The sequence below is a fragment of the Naegleria lovaniensis genome (assembly GCF_003324165.1).
Source record: "Naegleria lovaniensis strain ATCC 30569 chromosome Unknown tig007, whole genome shotgun sequence".
In the NCBI taxonomy this organism is placed as follows: domain Eukaryota; phylum Heterolobosea; class Eutetramitea; order Acrasida; family Naegleriidae; genus Naegleria; species Naegleria lovaniensis.
In genome coordinates, this window is record NW_025407829.1 from 43209 (window position 1) to 62727 (window position 19519).

The following is a 19519-nucleotide window of genomic DNA, read 5'->3' on the forward strand; positions in this document are numbered from 1 at the left end:
AGTTGGAAACATTGGTTAATTAATTTTACAGACGCAAGGATTAAATCAGACCTCCACAAAAACCACCACATGCTCCATACGGTTGATTAAACGCAACACATTGTTCCGTACCAATCAATGCTTTGAATTGACTAAGAGAAGTAATAAATAGAACTTTCTTGTTGCACTTGTGACAGTGAACACTTTCCGCATATCTTGATGTTGAGAATAATTCTGAAACCACTGGACATTCATATACTAGATCACAATTTTCAATGAAAGGTGTTTCATATTGGGTATCTTCGTCGATACTTATGGGCAAAGGCTCATTCTTCTCGTTCAAAAAAGTTTTTGGTTGAGGTTGAACAGAAACTTGATTCAAGGTCAAATAAGTGTATTTTCTCAAGCGTGTGACTCTAATTCGAACGACTTGCATCCAATTTTGAATATTTAAATTCATGTCAAAGAATGGAAAATAATGTTGAACGAGTGTGCGCCACACTTTTGTTTGAATCAAATCAAAATCATCTTTCGAGAGAGGTGTCACAAGAGTCGAGTCTGCTTCTTTCCATAACGATGCCTCTTTCTCCTCAAAGGCCATGGATTTTTTACTCTTTTTCTTCATTTTGGATTTTTGTTTGATTAACTCGCTCACTTTTTGAGGAGATAAATTGAATAATAATTTCAATAAATATTGATCACACAATCCCATATTAAATAATTCATTGAGATCAAAATACGATGCAATGCAAGCGAAAAGTTCAATCGGAATTTCTTTGAAAATATGTGACGATGACTTTTGACGTTGGTCGACATATTGGTTTTTCGGTTTTATCAGGTGATTAAATCTGCAGATTAACTTAGTTTTTCCCTTACAAGTGTAAGATTTTGGTGATAAAAGGTTTTTGAAGAAGGATCTTACGAAATACATGACACGTTGAGATGGTTTTACTCGTTGCACATTGGAAACCCTAATCAATGAACACTCAATTCCTTTGTTTCCAACAAAATCTTCATTCCAGATTTTTTTTTGAGTTTTAAAAAAAAAATGGCACAAAATATCTACGAATTTCCAGTGCTCTATCAACACAACCGAATTGAAAACATTCAACAAATGTTGGATGCACTGGAGCATTTGGAGAGAGTGAGTGTTTCCGTGTTTCAGAGAATTACGGACAAGGTGAATGAACATCGGAATATTCTGAATCAAGTACAACGGAGAGCTATTGTGGCTCAACAAGCCGTGGAGTGCATACAGAATGAACGTAAGAATGAAGCAACCCGAGTGTTGAGTAGTCCTCATTATCCCGATAAGGAAACCATCTCGAGTGATGAATATAAACCAAGTTTTTCGTTACGGGATAGAATTGGTATTCAACAAATGGAATTCCACAAGTATAATCCTGGACCAAATAATATTCTGTATAATGTAAGTTGATGAGCTATTCATGTGTGTGTGTGTATATACGTGAAAATTGAAATCATTATTTGTGAACTCATGATGAAATCATTTTAATTTTGATGGTACAAAATATCTTCTGCCTCATGATGATGATCACTAACACATATTCACAACACAACAACAGCATAAGCGTTACAATCCAATTGATCACTTTGAAAAATCTCCCACACGTCAACACAAACAACAAAAATCCAAAGCATCACTCGCTCTCGCAAAGAAGGTCGAAGATGGCATTGGAAAACTTCCTTTCAATCATATTCAATCTGTGAGCGAATTACTTTGTTTCAATACCAACATGAACGTCTATTCACGTTATCATGGAGCTGATCCTCTCCTCGCAAACTATCACACGACCATGATGATGTTGGCCATGTCCGATGAGAAATCAGGCAATTCACACGATGGAAAAGGTGGAGCCAATAGTGGCAATGCACACGATTTCCTTAGTGCTGCCTCGAGTTTGTACATTGATCCTGCACCACCATCCTTATCCAAAGATTCCATCTATGACATGTATTGGGGCTCGTCAGCGTTGCAAGAACAAAACATTAAGCCATTCGTTCCAACAATTAGAGAATTACCCATGTTCGAATTTCCTTCCAATCTTGGTTTACCAAATATTGTAGACACCAAACAATGGGATCTTTCTCTTGATAATATGCCTTCCATCGCTCCATCTTCGTTACCTTCTTTGGATTTAGGAAGTACCTCTTCCGGTACTGCCATTGCTTCAACTCCAGAGATGGTTCCTTCAACAGCCTCAACAACGAATGCTGGTGTTCCTCCACCACCTGTCACCTCTGGTTCTGTTCCCCCACCTCCAACGATGACAAGTGGCAGCATTCCACCTCCACCTACGATGGGAGGTAACATTCCTCCTCCGACGATGGGAGGTAACATTCCACCACCACCAACAACCATGGGCAATATTCCTCCACCTCCAACATCAACCATTCCAACTCCTCCAGTTGCGGTTGTCTCATCTGCTGAGACAGGAGGTGATGCTGATGCAACTGCCAATAACGCAGAAGATGGCGGAGGCGGAGGTGGTGGTGATAGATCTGATCTTTTAGCTTCTATTCGAAACTTCTCCAAGAACAAGTTAAAGAAAGCAAACAAGTATCGTGACAAGGAAACATCAAAAGAAGACTCGGCGCCTCAAAAATCTTCTGGCGGAGGTGGTGACATGATGAGCGACTTGTTCAGAAAAATCAGCCTTAGAAGAAATGCCATTGAGGGAAGCAAGGATGACAACAAGAAAAAGAAGAAGAAAAAGGATAAGAAAGAATCTTCTGATATTATTCCTCCTCCTCAACCTGCATCTTCAACACCTACAACGACAACACCTACGACCACAGCTGCTGATTCATCTGCGGCAACTGAGCTGCCAGTTATTCCCCCACCCTCACGACCACCAGAAGAAGATGGATCCTCAGAATCGGAAGATGACAGCTGGTAAACTATTCATGGAATTACAATATTACTTGTACAATTTTGCAACATGTCTGTAAGCGCGGCATCATGTCGAATTTTTAATGTATGTTCTTTCATGAAACGAGATACTTGTTTACCTGTGATTACATTTTAACAATTACATTTACAGTGAAACTTTCATAAAACAGCTCATTTTATAATAGCACAGAATTTATTATTATTGGTATAAATGCAAAGATATAAAACACAAGATACATGGACATGACGTTAAATGGCACTCACATTTCTTTTGGTTGATTCATTCAACAACTGAATTTGATCCTGGCTCACATTGCTGTCATCAAACTTGAATTCTGTTAAACTGTTATTCTTGTCATGGATGATATTGATAATCTTGGAAATGTTATCATCAGAGAATTTCCAATCCTTGGCCAAGAATTTCTGACACTTCTTATTCTGTGAGAAGAAATTTATCAAGTCATCCACAAGCAGATTAGGCTCCACTTTTTCATTACATCCCAAGTCCATAATTTCAATACTATTATTGATGGCTATGGAATTCAAAATTCGCTTTGCAAAGTCCGTATCTAGACCACAATCTGAAAAGTCCACAAATGAGACCTGATCACTATTCTGCAACACAGAGAGAATGTCATCGATTTGATCTGAAATCAAATTCACGAGAGAGCCCTTCAACTTGGGAATACATGCAATGGATTGGAATTGAACATTCTCAATTTCTCCCTTCTCAACACTATCCAACATGTCAGCCAGTTCTGGAATGTAATTATCATCTGCTTGATAGAGCTTGGGTTTTTCTTCAATACTTTCTTGCTGCACCTCCTTACTTATTGGCTTCTCACTTGAAATATCCTTCTGTTGAGGTTCTACATATTTCGAAGAGTAGACATCAGAAACTTCTTGCTTATCAACATCCTTGGATTGTATTTTCGCTTTAGAGGGTCCAGAGACCTCTTCCTGATCAATATTTCCCTTGAGAGCACTCGAACCTGCTTGTGAAATGCCACCACCAATACCACTCTCCTTAGAAAGACCTTTAGACAGTGGTTTCTCTTCTTTTTGTGAAGAAACAAGGTCACCTTCATATCTTTCATTCTTCTCCTTCATGCTTGAGCTAATGGCCTTCTCTTGCTGATCATGTGTTTTCTTCTGAGAAGAGGCGGAAATGGCTTCACCTTTGAGTGCCTTCTCATCAATTCCCACATCCATGAGTCCAAACGATGCTGAAGGAACATTCTCTTCTTCTATTTCCTCAATGGCCTTCTCAGCAATTTGTGGATTCACTAACATCTCTTCTTCCGATCTCAAATTTGGTGTTGGCAAGTAATTTTCACTACTATGTGAAATTTCTTCCACCTGTTGCAATTGATCAATTCGTTGAGAGTACATTTCAGATTCCTTACTTTTGGATTTCAATTCAGAATCTAGAATTCGAACTTGTTCTCTCAACAAGGCAACTTCCCTCTCTTTTTCACTGACTTTGTGTTTGAGAGAATTCACAGCCGAGTCACGTTCATGAATCTTGTTATTCGAAAGATCCAAATCTTGTTTCAATTTTTGAAAAGCATCCTCGCGTTGAACTTGTTCCTTTTGTGCCTTTTCCATTAGAAATTTGGTTTCACGCAACGATCGATTTTCCTGATCCAGAGTGGAGAGTTGACCATTGAGAATGGAAATTTGAGATTCCAACTTTTCATTCTGTTGTTGCAACTTGTCATATTCTCGTTTCAACTTGTCATTTTCCTTTTTAAGAGAATCGAATTGTTTCTTATTTTGATTATCGATTTGGCCATGTTCAGATCGAAGACGTTCATTCTCTTTCAGAATCTTTTCATATTCATTACGAACTTGATCTTTAACAAGTTCGAGTTCCTTCACCTTATTCGCCTGAATATTCAACATGGTCTCTACTTGTTTCATCATTTGGAGTTGTGACAACGAAGTATGTTCCAACGTATTCTTTTCCTTCACGAGTTTATCCTTCTCAGATTTCAAACTCTCCAATTGAGTCATGAGACTTGAAATTTTCGATTCCATTTCAGAGAGTTGTATACTACTACTACTACTTTGCAACTTTTCATTCAATTCAAGTTCCTTGTCATGCAACAAACGAGAGAGATCTGACTTTTCATGGAGCAGAGTCTGAATGTGTTGATCCTTTTGTTCAATTTCTTGTTTCAATTCCTTCACTTGATTGGGAGAGAGACTTGCTGGAATTTGACGAATGGCTTTTTTCACAAGTGGACTTGATCTCAATTGTTCTTGAATGGGTTTTTCAACATGATGAACAATCCATTTGGCGATAGGCAAGACAAAGAGTCTCACGACAAAGGATCCCATGATGAAATGATAAAACCACGAGAGAGTTGCAATGGGAAGATCAAACATGAAGAAACGAGTCAATGCAAACCACAAATGAAACACAAATTTGAAAGCTTGGAATGGAAAGAAGAAGGCTTTCTTACTGAATTGCATGACATTTTGGCGTGCTTGAGTGAATTGTTGTGAAGTAATCATTTTGGTTGTTGTTGAGGTTCTTCTTGTGTGTGAGAATGTGGGAAATTGAGAGTTTTTTAACAATGTTTTTGAAAATGTTATTTTAACTTTTTAGTTTAAAGAAAATTGGAGAGAGACGATCCATTGCAAGAACAAAATTAAGATGGTTTTGTGTGGTGGTTAAATTTGGAGAAAACACAAAAGTAAGAAATTGCAAAAGGATAATTGACAAATTTGGAAGTATGTTTGTGTGAGCAACTTGAATTCGCGTTTTGAATTTTATGGAAAATCAGAATGTCATCTTGTAAAATCAACCATGAATATTCTCAATGACACAAAGAATCAACGTTTACAAAATATGGGGTTTATACATATTGTTATTGACAACATTTATTGCTTCCAAAAAACACATTTCCAAATGAATTTAATTACCAATACTCTTCATGAACAGCAGCAGCTTCTTCCTCCAGAACTGGTCCAACCACCTCTACCTTTAATCCACGTGATCTCTCTCGAAATATCTCATGACATCCAATCGTTAAACTTCCACTCGATTTTTCATTTTCATTGTGCTGTTTACGTGAAACAATTTCTCGTAACTTATCGGCCGAACATGCATACACCACACGACCAATACCGACCCAGAAAATTGCTCCCGTACACATGATGCATGGTTCTGTGGAGGTATAGAGTGTGCACTTTTCAGAAAGATAATCTCGAGAGAATTTCTGGCTAGCCATGGAACATAGATTGAGTTCGGCGTGTTTGGTTTTATCTTGATCTGTCATGACTGTGTTTTCTGCTTCCAAGACAATGGTTTGAGTGGTGTGATCGAGTAAGAGAGCTCCGAAGGGATGATTGTGTCCGTGAGCGTGAGAACAGGCTTGACGAGAGAGTTCAATGGCACGTTTCATGAAAGTTTCATGACATGATGACGACGAAGAAGAACAAGTCTCGTTGTGAGGAGGAATGTTGTTGTTGTTGGCGGCAGATTCGATCATGAGGATATGTTCGAGTGTGTGTGTTGAATGTGTTCGAAATTTTTTTTGACAAGTTTTGAACTGGAACGATTGTTTCAGATCTTCGAGGATCCAACCAATCAAAAATTCATGTGAAATACTTAACAGAGATGGAAAGAGTATTTAGGGAAGAGTAACCTAGTGATTGTAAACTCTTTGAAACCATTGGTTTTTAGCAACATTGAGTTTCTGTCCTTTTCCTGCAGTGCGTGCTTGGAGTTGTAAATGAAGTTCAAGAGAATTTAAATTCGTAATTGGAAAAAAAAAATGACGCAACCACACAACTTTGTTGAACATTTGGTTTCATTGATGGAAAAAACTACGACTCGGAAAAATGTAGAAGATGAAAAATCATTCATAAGACAATTGGTGTTGGTAGGTTGGACTGTTCGGATGTTCGGAGAGGAATATGTAATAATATGTTCATTTGGATTTTAATTTTGTTTTAATATTAAAATATTGAATCAATGACTCGAACACATCGGAACTAGTTTTCCAAACAAGATTTAAATCAATTAATTGAAGATGTTTTATTTAGAGAATTGGAACACATCATGACAAGTAGCGACACTGTGAGCACAGAGCCAATTTCACAAAATCATCAGAAACAATCAAAAGTAGACATGATTTATTATTGTCTGCTGACATTGAATGTTCTTTTTGATGAAACTCATCCAAATACTCCACAACAACATTACAGGTATTTTATTGAAAGCGTTTGTTTACCAATACTTTTCCCCTCATTCACTGCCACTCAAGCAGGGCCATATGGAAACGCTACCTCTTCGTCGACACTCGTTATGGAAATGGATCGAACAAGCCCTAAAGTTCTATCACTAGCGCTAGATATTCTCGTACAAGATTTATCACGAGAAATTCTCAAAATTGAAGACAATTCTGACTCATTCGAGAAAATTCCACTCTTAAATTATTGCATTTATACTTTGAGTAGCAGTTTGAATAGCTCTATTCAAAAAGAATCAAATGATTCAGAGACATCTCAGAGCCTCAACAATGATGAACATTCCATTTCTAATATCATTCTCTTTTCAAAATATTTATTGGATTGTCAAGATATTTCAAATACCCAAGTCATGGAACAATATTTTGAAAAATTATTTGATCTATTCATTAAGAATCGTGGAGTACTGAAATTTGGATTGACACTATCATCTCTCCAAACATGGAATATTGACATTGCAGTGGCAGAAAGATTAAGAAAGTGTTTCTTCCTGAATTTAATGCCACACTTCATTCAGCACAGTTATCGAAATTCCAACAATTCAAGAGAACACTTGCGTGAAATTTTGCAGGTGATTCAAATTATGAATCAATGCTCCCTGTTGCAAGATAGTGACACATTTTTACAAAATATTTCTTCCGATTCAAAAACCAAACAATTATTTTTCGAACAATTATTGCACGAATCATTGATGCTTCTCTGTCAATGGTACGATGAGTTTTTCAAAATTGATCTTGATTCTCAATCCTTTACCCTAGATTTGAGACAATTTGAATGGATATGGGAAAGTATTTTGGAAAACCTGGTTGTCAATTCTGAGACATTTATTGGAAAGAGAGCTCTCTATCTCATCAAACGGCTAATTCTTGATACCACCTGTTCGTATCCGTACATGTCTAACACAGAGAAACTTTCTTCCTTCCTCACACAACCAATCATTCCAAAACAAGTTTTCGAGAATGTCAAAGCAAGAGAAGCTCAAACAAAAAAGAAACAAGCCAAGAAAACAACTCAACACAACGAAGAGGAAAGCTCACTGTTAAAAATTCATGAAATGATTCAACATCAATGGCAAACATTTTTCATGATTTATGAATCTTTAGAGAATCATTCTCTCCATCTAATCAAGCCTGTTTGGGAATGTATATTTGAACTCATCCCTAAAAAAACTGAAGAGAAACCATTCAAGTATTTTATTGACCAGAGATTTGTGAGAGTATTGTGGATTCGTGCAATGAGGCATGCAAACTTTGCTGTTGTAAAATTAGTTGTCCATTCAATGCTTGATCTTCACAATACCATTGAAGATCGCGTCTTGATTACAGCCAATGACAGCAATGAAATTTTGGAGAAGAATTTACTTTTGGACAAATCATTTATGTGTGGAGAATTTATTGACTGCATTGCAATGTCAAAGCTTTTCACAACGAAACAAGACTACATTGGAGAGAAGGTATTTCTTTTTTTCGATGCTTATTTTGCTACTTTAGAAAAGATTGGGTTGAAGAAGAAGTTTGTACAGGCTTTTATTGCAAAAATCGCTTCTGCTAGATGGTCTAGAGTTGCTCTTTCTTTCTTTTTATTAATTCTAGTAAGAATGAAATTCTCATCAGAAAAAGAGTATTTAGACTTGAGTGATTTTAGCGCATTCTGTGAAAAATTCGTTCTATTCCAATTAAGCGAGCAATCTTTGTGGCTTAAACTAAGATTGTACAGTTCAGCACTTGACGTCATTGTAAATTGTTTCAGTTTCAAGAAACTATGTGACGAAAATCCTCAGCAATTGATGGACATTATTGGAAAATTATTTAGCAGTGCTAGTTCTATCGATCCGCTAACGTATTCTTCAGATATTGGCTTATTGAGGCGACTTCGACATTGGTTTGGCTCATGCAGAGAGAGTTTTGAGAAGGTTTATTTGACTTATATGCAATCCTTGCTTAATCACTTACTATCAGACACAACCTCCAGTATCATGACATACTCGAGCATTGAAAAATTTGCTGCTCTATTGTATTTCATTCCGTGGAATGAGAATTCTATCGAAGAACAGTGTCACACAGTGCTGTCGTTCAATTTGTCATTGACTTTTCCTCAAATGTTAGAAAAACTCTATACACATACCCAAATGGCACATTCTGTCAAAATTAGGATGCTAGATTTGCTATCGGCCATACTAAATTCATGCTTGTTTGTCACTACTTGTGACAGCAAAGAACAATACATAATGAAGAAAGTCCAGGACACAATTTGCTCCATGATCTTTACGAGAACCAATTTAGAAAGTATATTATTGTTCATCCGAGGAGAGCTATTGGCCACATCTTGTACAAGTATTCAAGAACTGACACAATTTTACAACCAAATATTGATGGAGAAGAATTTTACAATTTTCAATTATTCAAATTATGATTGCTTTAAAGGGGTTGTGAATTGCTTGCTTTGTGTTTCACAATTTTTACTTGCTCATCACGAAGACTATGAATACTTGCAAAGAGAAATGCTTTATCCTCTCTTGACAGAAATTTCCACTCATCTAACAAACTATTTCGGAACTATAACAAGTGGTAATTTCCTTTCACTGCTGATTGAGCAATCGATTGGCAATACAACTATGGAGGACAGCTCAAGAAATGATCATATTGGAATGATAACCTTGTTAGTGAACAATATAACTTTACGGTTATTGTGTGTCGCCAAGGTGATCTCCATTGTTGAGAGTCATTCGAGGAATTTTTCCAAAATTTCACATCATCTCAACACTATATTACCTATATCTTATTTTATTATTCCATCCTCAGCCTATGGTTACAAGGAATTATTGGGAGATGACTTTGATTGGATCATGAAACCAAATTACATTATTTCAGAAATTTGTGACAAAAAATGGGGAGCTATCGAATGTTTAATGCCTCTGATTTTCGAAGAGAAACAACATGAGATGAACGAAGAGGACAAGCAAATTCTCAACACCATTCGTCATGACAAGGAATTCAATGTTGAATTCCTCGAAAAGTGTATGGACAGTTTAGACGTTCTTTCGAACGAGACAACTGTTCTCGTCATTAATTGCCTGAAATATCTCATTCGAAACATGTTAATTCAAAACGAGAATGGCTTGAACTTTATTGAAATTGACAAACTGAAGAGATGCATCAATACTGCTTGGTCCCTTTTGAAAGGATCTACAGGTGCTGAAGGAGGAACCCATGGCCACAGATATACCAATGAGCATGTGAACATGGCTGCATTCTTTGAAATTGTTTTAGATTTTAATATTTGCAAAAATCCAGCTCTCTATGAGGCGTTAGAGATTTCAAAACTTTGCGAAAAGATTTTCACGGAATATGCAAAGAGTGTTGCAAAGCTTGGACTTGTTCTTGGTTTGCAGTTCATCAAATCGTTTGCATCCAAAAAGTGGAGAGAGTTACCGAACACTGCCAATGTATCTAGAAAACACATGATTTCTGATTTTGTTTCGTTAATCTTTTATTGCCCAGAAGCAAATGAGTATGACGAACTTGAAGAAACAGAACGAGCATTTAAATCGTTGTGCTCATATTGCAAAGAAGAAACAGCTTCTGACAGTAACCACAACTCCAAGCAACGAACCTTGACCTATCCTGCAATGATCAACGCTCCAAAAATCTTAAAGAGTGCCATCTTTTGTATGATTGATGGATTGGATACTGACAAAGATCGAGAATTTATCAAAACATTGGTGGGCCACCTGGTTGAAATGAATATTTCAAATGCATATCTAAAGAAACAACCAATCATGCCTGGATCACCTAAACATTGTAAAAAGATTCGAATTTGGCAAATTCTGTGCATGCTAGCTCCCTTGATAGATTTAGAAATATTACAGTCCGTGAATTTATTACATGAAACGAATGGTTCTGGAAAAGTTTGGGATTGCCTCTTCTTGGACAATCCACCTTCAGTTCGAAAATTACAAGAACTATTTACATTGGTGATGTTATTGAAATTCCCTTTATTGGGGTTCCATTCTCTTCATTGTCGTTTGGTAGAGGACATGAATGCCAGACAGCAATATTTAAGCTCGGTCGTCTCTCTTGTTGGAAATGTATTAATTTATTCTCCAGAAGACTTGTTGTTGCAAGACTCGACCGTGGATCCTAAGAATAATTGGCTACATGTGTTATTGAACGGGCTCTTTGTTTATTCTACCTCAAATTTCCACACAGTACGTGTAGTGACACATATCATGCTGAGAAATATTATCTATCGAATGGAAGAAATGAACAACAAGAAAGGACAAGACATGATGAAAAATAATGACTTGTTGAAACGAGTGTATTACTTTTTACATAACTCTCAGAACGTGCAAAAGTGGCTTGGAAAATACGAAAGTACCATTGTTGTAGAGCCCGTAAAAACAGCTCAACAATTATTTTTGAATTATTTCTATGAAGGCACCAATTTGGTGAATGACAATCCAACAGAATATCACCTAAAAACAATGATGGAAGATATAGATTTAGTAATTTATTCTCTATTTTACATATCCACCATGGGTTTCACCAAGGATTTATTCGACCGAATGTTCAAACCTCAATTCGGAGTGAGTACCATTAATGCCATCATGAACAGTCTCATTGATGTGGAAGGAAATCAGCAATCGCTCACAACCTCAATGATTCCAGTTGGATCTATTGATGATTTCACAACCATTTCTGTCTTGTGTCATGTTGCAAGAACGTTTACCGCTGAATGGAGAGAACATGTGATCCCATCAAGCCATAACAAAAAACATGCCTCGATTATTTACAAAGGTCTCGCCAGCGTTTTCGATTCGTCAATTATTGAGAAATTCCGTGTGAAATTTGGATTAACAGAAACGAATCCATCCATGATGGCAGATGCACAGATCGAACAAGAGAATGAGGAATCGAATGAGGAACAACAAAATTCAGAAGACCTTAATGATTCTACACAATTGAATTTCCAAAGAAAAATTACACCATGGTCGGAAATGGAAATTCAAAATGAATTGAATCCAAGAGCTGTCATTGAAAAATCTAGAAAACGACAATCCGTCATTATGATTGCTTCACTTGTGGATCGAATTCCAAACTTGGCAGGACTTTCAAGAACGTGTGAAATCTTCGCAGCAGAAAAACTCATTCTTCCACATTTGAACGTTCTCGAAATGGATGAATTTAAAACAATATCAGTGAGTGCAGAATATTGGATTCCAGTTGAAGCTTGCCAACCTACAGACCTACCTCAATATCTCTTACAAAAGAAACAAGAAGGTTACGCCATTGTCGGATTGGAACAAACTTCCACGAGCGTCATGTTGCCCAATTTCCAATTTCCAGAAAAGTGCTGTATTTTGTTGGGCAAAGAAAGAGAAGGAATTCCAGCCGAGTTATTGTCCTTGTTAGATGTTTGTGTGGAAATTCCCCAATTAGGCGTGTTGAGAAGTTTGAATGTCCATGTCAGCGCATCAATAATGTTATACAAGTATACAGAACAGTTTATGAAAAACTAGTCGGTCGTTACTAAGGAAGATGACGTGAACAAGTTTTGTCTGACAATCAATCTATATTTGTCGATTTATTCGTATTGGGGACTTTTAATTGATGGAATGATATTAATATGTGACAGATTTCTGTAATCGTCATCCTCTGACAAATCTAAAAGAATCAAAAATGGTCTCAACCTCATAGATGCTACTGACATATTCCAGAAAGATTACAAATACCGACAGTTAAAAAATGGATTTTGGGTGATGAACTTTTTTGATTTTCATCAACCGTCAACACTATGCAAATTTAAAGAGATTGTATTCAATGCAATGTTTATACAACAAGACACAAAAAATGTTCCTCTCTCAACTATTAACTGACCTCAACCAGTCTCTCTTCTTTCCATTACTACTAGCACTAACCGTCATCCTATTTATACTTTGGGTGATTAAGATTTATATCATCAATGGACGTTCAGTGCATCCAAACCTTCTTCAATCTTGTCACATGACTAACAAGATTTGCATCATCACTGGTGCGTCGGTTGGAGCTCTAGGATACGAAGCTGCCAAGCAATTGGCCAAACTAGGTGCCACTGTTGTATTAATCGTGTATAACATGCAAATTGGAAATGATGTAACGGCCAAGCTTAAAGATGAACTTGGAGAAGTAAAAGTTGAATATCTAGTGGCAGATTTGAGTGAATTGGAACAAGTACGACAAGTGGCATGCAAAATCAGAAGCAAGTTTGGTCGAGTGGATATTTTGATTAATTGTGCTGCAACCATGATGTGTCCTCATGCATTGACTCGAGATGGAATTGAAATTCAATTTGCAGTGAATTACTTGTCTCACTTTTTACTAACCATGTTATTGAAAGATCTTGTCATGAAATGTCAAGGACGTGTCATTAATTTTTCATCCAATGCTTTCAAATATTTGAACCAAAGTGAAAATGATTTATTTTGTTCCTTTACAGAAGCATCAGTCCGAGACAACGGTCGAGATGTGGCTTCCCCATTTTCACATTATGCGCGTTCCAAGCTTGCCATTCAACTCTCAACGAAACATCTTTCACAAATGAAATTTACTGAAAATGGAAACTCTCTCAATATTTATAGTTTACATCCAGGAGCCACTCGAACGACCTTTGTACTTCCTTTTATTAAGAATCATCCCTTCATTCACAAGTATGTGTATGGTCCCTTATCGTATTATTTTATGAGATCACCATTTCAAGGAATTCAAACTTGTTTACATTTAACATTGAGTCCACTAGAAGAATTAGAAAATGGAGAATTTTATGTGGATTGTCAAGTGGAGAAGAAGGAACAGCCACACTGTGAAAAGAAGGTCCAAAAACAGTTGTTTGAGACGAGTATGAATTTGTGTTCTTCCATTCTACAGGTTGTGTAATAATGTGTAATATAACTAAGTAATTAAATGACTCGAATCAGTAAATTTTATCTGCAAAAATTAATAAAATAATTAATTTTGAATTTTTATTAAAATGAGCAAACGAGTGTATGAAGAATATCAATCTTCATCATCCTCTCGGGATCATCGTACAAGTAAAAAAGGAGGAGCTGATACTAGACATCGGGGAGAGTATCATGATGAATATGAACCGAGAGAGAAAAAATTAAAACATCAAATTGATCCTATCGGTTGCCGAGCAGCTTTGGAAAAAGTAAAGGCCGATTTGCAAGAAAACTTGAAGAGTTTGGAGGAGAGTAATGCACGAGAAATTGCCAAGTTGAGTGCGGATACACTATTATTACAAAAGGAGAGAGTTGAGGATTTAATTCATTACTTTAAATTGGATAGAGATTTGATGGATGAATATCGGAAACGAGCAGTGAGTATGCAAAGTCTGATTACTGATGAAAGTAGTGATAGTGTGGTTTTTGATAATGTCGAGGATGAGTTATTGCGTACAGCTGAGGTTCTGAGAAGTATTGAAGAAGCCTATGAATATGAGACTCTTGGTATTGTTCATGATGAGCCGACCACCTCTCTCTCTGAAGAACATTTACTTGAAAAGCAACATGAAGACAATACTGACACTGATCGAGACAATGAGGAATTTAAGGACCATGTACTGGAATTATCAGAAGAATCCGAGGAAGAACTTGTTGAAGTATCTGATGATGAGAGCCACGATCAACCACCTCCACCACCGCCTTCTCCTCCACCCACAAAAAGCACTATTGGAAATTCGTTCGTTAATAGACAACCCCCTCAAGCTCATCATCTTCATACCTCATCAGTATCCAATATACAGTTAACACCTCCACCACCTTCAGCCACACTTCATTGTTACATTTGTTCGAATGAATTAAGCAAGAATGAAGCAATATTCAAGTGTTTAAACTGTAGCAATAGGTGCCACAAGAATTGTGCTCAAGGAAAGTCATCGATATTGCCAGGACTCAACAACGACGATATGATTTGTGATGCATGCAGTGATATTGTAAGTAATTTTCGTATCCTTTTCAACAAATTTTTTGTGCAATTTTTTGACTTGCAGAAATTGCAATACAACAGACAAAAGCCACACTTATTCAATATTATATGTGAGAGAAAATCACCACGAACTACTTTGCCAAAGTATGAATGTTTAAACAAGTTAGCAAAGTTGAATTTGGAAAATTATTTGGTGGCCTGTCCAAAGTGTAACAAAAAAGTGTCCGTGCAAAATCTAAAGCAACACACGGGCAGGGAATTTGAAGAAGACATTGTACAGGAGCTTCCATTGCTGAAACTATCTGATATTCAGTTTGATACAGATGTTTCAGAAGTAATGGTAGTGTTCAATGTCTCTGAAAATACTCTGCGCAAGTGTTGCGATAGGTTGAAAACGCACATAAATTTGCAAGATATCAGATACAAATTTGTATCATTGAATTCTACACAACAGAAAGCCTATTTTTTAGAATTCAATTCACCAGAAGATGCTTTCAAACTTGCGTGCTATTTTGAAGAGAACATGTTGAAGGATGCTATTAAGCAAATGGTTGTTCATGCTGTATGCTACTTTTGGAAAAAGAATTGCACAATGTTACAAATTGAAAATCTACCATTAACTACCAATAATAAGAGTGCGGTTCTCACCCAGACACCGGTTGAATTGAAAAGGTGTCACCTGAAACAAGAGAAAACTTCTAAAACTGCCATTGTGACGTTGAACAGCTATAAGGATGCTCGCTACTTATTTTTCGAGATGAATGGTAGAGTTATAGAAGGCCATTTAATTAAGGTTGTGGAGTATAGGGATAAAAATGAAAACATCTCAAACTCTAGATTTGTCAAAATATCAAACATCCCAGAATATTCAACTCCTGAGCAATTAGTAGAACTTCTAAAACAAGAGAACAACTTTACAAAGGAGTCTTTGGATAGCATGATAGTGAATGTATCAGCCCAAAAGCAGTGTCCAATCTTTGGATTTTATTATATTATGGAGCTGCGCTCTGAAATATTTGCAAAAGCATTTGTGACAAACTTTGATTCTATTTTATTTCAAGGAAATCGATTGAGAGTGCGCTTAACACCACCGCTATCTCACTAAATATTTACTTGGTTCGATACATGCTTTTACGTGAGGTGGTCGATTTTGCACCTAGTTGCGTCAAATAAACCAACATGGAAAGTCTTCGATCTTCAGATATCGAATAGCAATGCTTCATATCGTAGCTCGGCAATTTCTTTTTAGCTTCCATGCGCGATAAAAACTTGGACATGTTCACTTCTTTTCCCGGCAAGGTTCGCAACAAACCTCCCTCGAAAAAAACATCAACAATGAAGTTACAAAGTGCCTTTGTAACTGCACTCTTTTGATCGGGTATCTCGGCCCTGTTTTCGCAGTCTGCTTGGTTTACACATAGTAACCACCGCCCCATGATCAAAATAGGTCGCAATACTAAGGCGTCACACATTTGAAGTAGGATATTGTTATTGTGAATCATGTCAAACATTGAAATAGATCGTGTCCCTTCATAATAGCGTGGATAGTTTAACCATTCTTCAAACCTATAGTGTTTCATTATATATTGATAAAAATCAAAATGAACTGCATGCAAAACAAGTGACGTACCGTTCAGTTCTATAATTTTCGTTCATTGTAGGTAAATAATCCATCAAAAATCGCAATCCATTTTCATTGCAATTTAAAATTGCTGATAATAAAGGAGATTCAAATCTCGGATCTGATCCAATTCGATAAAATAGAGATTGTAAGCAATTAGCATGACCTTCATTGTCACAATGTAAAAACCAATCAAAGTCCAATTCCTCAAGTATGCCATTCCAATCGTTCTGGTGACCCTCTCCATTTGTTGTTGATGAAATATGATCGTATCGTTCGTCACATTGTTCTCTATACAACATAAAATTCCAAAATGACATGTTGATAAACAATTTTTCATCCACTGCTGTTTTTTGAGATGAAGAGGAATTCCCGAAAAGTGTTGACGTTGCTTCTGCGTTTTGTAAAAGCTTTAAAATTTTTGTAAATCGCATGGGCTGTTCACGTTTGGTTCTTGTTTCAGCAGTATTGGGATGACTGAGCTTACTCTTCTTGGTTTTCCTGTCTGTATGATTCTTGCTGTCATGACGTAATTTAAAGGTTGCCCTTCGTGCCCAAAATTGAGTAATTAGTGATTCCATGGATCGTAATAATTTGGACCATATATATTCTAAATTAGCTTCAAAATGATCGAGATTTAACAAATTTCGAACACGGAAATCTTCATGATCAGATTCAATATCTATGAAACAGTCACTATTGAGAACAGGAAATATCATGGAAAAGGATAACATGCATCGATATAATTTTAAACAAATAAGCAAGTCGAGGGTAGACCAATGGTCGAAATTAAAATTATGGTTTTGATGCAAGTGATGTGTCAGTTCATGTAATAGAGGGTCCACTAATTTCTGCATTCCAAAATTTGAAAGTAAGTGAAGTAGATCAATAAATTTTCTCGAATCGGTTTGAGAGTGAACAATCCCAAAAAACATCAATGAAATCATAAAATCCGCTACAAAATATTCATAAGACTCTTTTTCATTAGTCATGGATGACTCAATGGCTAGTGTTGTGTTAAACAAGAGGTCATGGACATGAAATCCCATATTCAACAAATACTCTACATGTCTTGTGTCGCCCCAGCAAATAGTGTCGCATAGTCGTTGCAAATGTCCATAAATTGGAGAATGATTTTCAATGCCATAATAGTTGACCAGTGTAAACTTGGATCTTTCAATATTCCGTTGCTGAATTGAATTGCAATATTCCAGAATAGAATCGAATGTACAAGGCTCGTTAATAAGATAACTGACCATTACGCACGGAAATTCGCCAGGAATGTAGCATGATGCTGTAGATACAGCTTCAATGTATGATGTGATGGAATCACTTCTGTCTTTAAACGATTCAATTTCGCAATAACATAGTAGACTCATGTGATTTGGAACCGTACTTTGTAACATTTGGTAATCACGTAAAGTTTTCTTTCGACCAAATTGTAACTCCTCTTCTTCTTCTTCATCGGATGAATCGGCACTGCTGATAGAGCTGGCAGACTTTTCAAGTAGCTTTCTGGATTTGATGGAAATGTCAAAATTATCTAAAGGAATAATGATTGAAGTGTCGAGATCTGGAAGTACAGCACAAGTATAGAACGTATTGTTCTTTTTAAACACAAGAGTCTCAGAATTTTCTTGCTCCAGCTTTGGTTTGTAATCTTCCAAAATAACATTTGGGATATAGGACTCTGATATTTCATTGTATGTTTCTAGGAATATATATTTCAATGTTTCAAAACTGAGATTGGTACACGAACAGAAAAACGGCCGCAATTCATCAAAATCTATATTTCCCAGAATTTCAGATGCTTGAGCGTCGAATGATGTAGCCATTGTTAGAGAGTTTGTCTGTAAAGATGAGAGAGCTCTTTTCAATGTTAAAAAACTAATGTACTGTGTTTGAAAAACATCATAGCGAATACCCTTTTCGAATATTTTAGACATGCTGAAAAATCCTGTATATGGAAGATGAATTTGTTTCAGTTGGGATGCATTTCTAGCAATAGACTCAGCAAGTCCCGTCTCTAATTTACAATTGAAAAAGGTCAATTTGTGTAATATTGTATTTACATCTTGAATGGGTTGGCCATTGGTCGTTTCTCTTCCTCCGCTGAGGCACCAAATCATTAATTCCTTGTCAATAAATAAATCGCTAAAATATAACTGAGAAATATTGTTGAACAAATTTCTAAAGAGAGATTTCACTTGAAGTTCATTGCGTTTTTTAAATACCATATACTGTGACTGTAATAGCTCCTCTGAATGTGAGGATTGTCCTTCGTATAAAGCTTCTGAATAGTCGAACGAGGTTTTCATAATTTTGTCATAAATATATTTGGTAAATCGAAATTCTTTCACAGTGTTTGTAAATGATAGCACACATCCATTCCAGTGTTTGTTTAACCTTTTTGTGATGTAAACATTGGTGAATGTTCTAGTCAAATCACATACCACAAAAGCCTCAAATAATCCAACGGAAATAAAAAGTTACAAATTTCTCGGACGATATCACAAGGAATTTCATCCCAATACGTTGAGAATTGTTCATCATCGTCCTCATGAATACTCATTTCATCATGGTCATTTGTCCCTTCCGATTGGTTATTTTCAAAATCATCATCATTCTTCTCATTATCCAAATATTCATGGCGATCATCATGTTTTAATTCTGAAAGGCTTTTGCTTCTAGTTTCTTCTTCTTCCGAAATTGATGGAAGAATCCTAGCCAAAAGCCTCTTTTTCATTTTTTTGTAAAATTGTTAATGATTATTATTTTGTTGAA

General features: G+C 36.4%; 8 protein-coding genes across 8 annotated transcripts; 4 read left to right on the forward strand and 4 right to left on the reverse strand.

The window, feature by feature from the left end:
* Positions 1-40: 40 nt before the first annotated feature.
* C9374_013854 (uncharacterized protein) lies at positions 41-910 on the reverse strand (the record flags this gene model as incomplete). The annotated part of the gene is made up of 1 exon (XM_044689776.1): positions 41-910. One exon carries the CDS (start codon positions 908-910, stop codon positions 41-43), a length of 870 nt encoding a protein of 289 aa, XP_044553286.1.
* A 117-nt stretch (positions 911-1027) lies between these two features.
* Positions 1028-2900, forward strand: C9374_013855 (uncharacterized protein; the record flags this gene model as incomplete). Its single annotated transcript, XM_044689777.1, has 2 exons — positions 1028-1408; positions 1566-2900. The coding sequence occupies 2 exons, from the start codon at positions 1028-1030 to the stop codon at positions 2898-2900; spliced, it is 1716 nt and encodes a 571-aa protein (XP_044553287.1).
* Positions 2901-3142: 242 nt separating this feature from the next.
* C9374_013856 (uncharacterized protein) lies at positions 3143-5413 on the reverse strand (the record flags this gene model as incomplete). The annotated part of the gene is made up of 1 exon (XM_044689778.1): positions 3143-5413. One exon carries the CDS (start codon positions 5411-5413, stop codon positions 3143-3145), a length of 2271 nt encoding a protein of 756 aa, XP_044553288.1.
* Positions 5414-5820: 407 nt separating this feature from the next.
* On the reverse strand, positions 5821-6393 carry C9374_013857 (uncharacterized protein; the record flags this gene model as incomplete). The annotated part of the gene is made up of 1 exon (XM_044689779.1): positions 5821-6393. The coding sequence occupies one exon, from the start codon at positions 6391-6393 to the stop codon at positions 5821-5823; it is 573 nt and encodes a 190-aa protein (XP_044553289.1).
* A 285-nt stretch (positions 6394-6678) lies between these two features.
* C9374_013858 (uncharacterized protein) lies at positions 6679-12671 on the forward strand (the record flags this gene model as incomplete). Its single annotated transcript, XM_044689781.1, has 2 exons — positions 6679-6786; positions 6903-12671. The coding sequence occupies 2 exons, from the start codon at positions 6679-6681 to the stop codon at positions 12669-12671; spliced, it is 5877 nt and encodes a 1958-aa protein (XP_044553290.1).
* A 331-nt stretch (positions 12672-13002) lies between these two features.
* C9374_013859 (uncharacterized protein) lies at positions 13003-14064 on the forward strand (the record flags this gene model as incomplete). Its single annotated transcript, XM_044689782.1, has 1 exon — positions 13003-14064. One exon carries the CDS (start codon positions 13003-13005, stop codon positions 14062-14064), a length of 1062 nt encoding a protein of 353 aa, XP_044553291.1.
* Positions 14065-14158: 94 nt separating this feature from the next.
* On the forward strand, positions 14159-16219 carry C9374_013860 (uncharacterized protein; the record flags this gene model as incomplete). The annotated part of the gene is made up of 2 exons (XM_044689783.1): positions 14159-15121; positions 15179-16219. The coding sequence occupies 2 exons, from the start codon at positions 14159-14161 to the stop codon at positions 16217-16219; spliced, it is 2004 nt and encodes a 667-aa protein (XP_044553292.1).
* A 4-nt stretch (positions 16220-16223) lies between these two features.
* Positions 16224-19481, reverse strand: C9374_013861 (uncharacterized protein; the record flags this gene model as incomplete). Its single annotated transcript, XM_044689784.1, has 3 exons — positions 16224-16680; positions 16745-19141; positions 19189-19481. The coding sequence occupies 3 exons, from the start codon at positions 19479-19481 to the stop codon at positions 16224-16226; spliced, it is 3147 nt and encodes a 1048-aa protein (XP_044553293.1).
* Between the last annotated feature and the right edge of the window lie 38 nt (positions 19482-19519).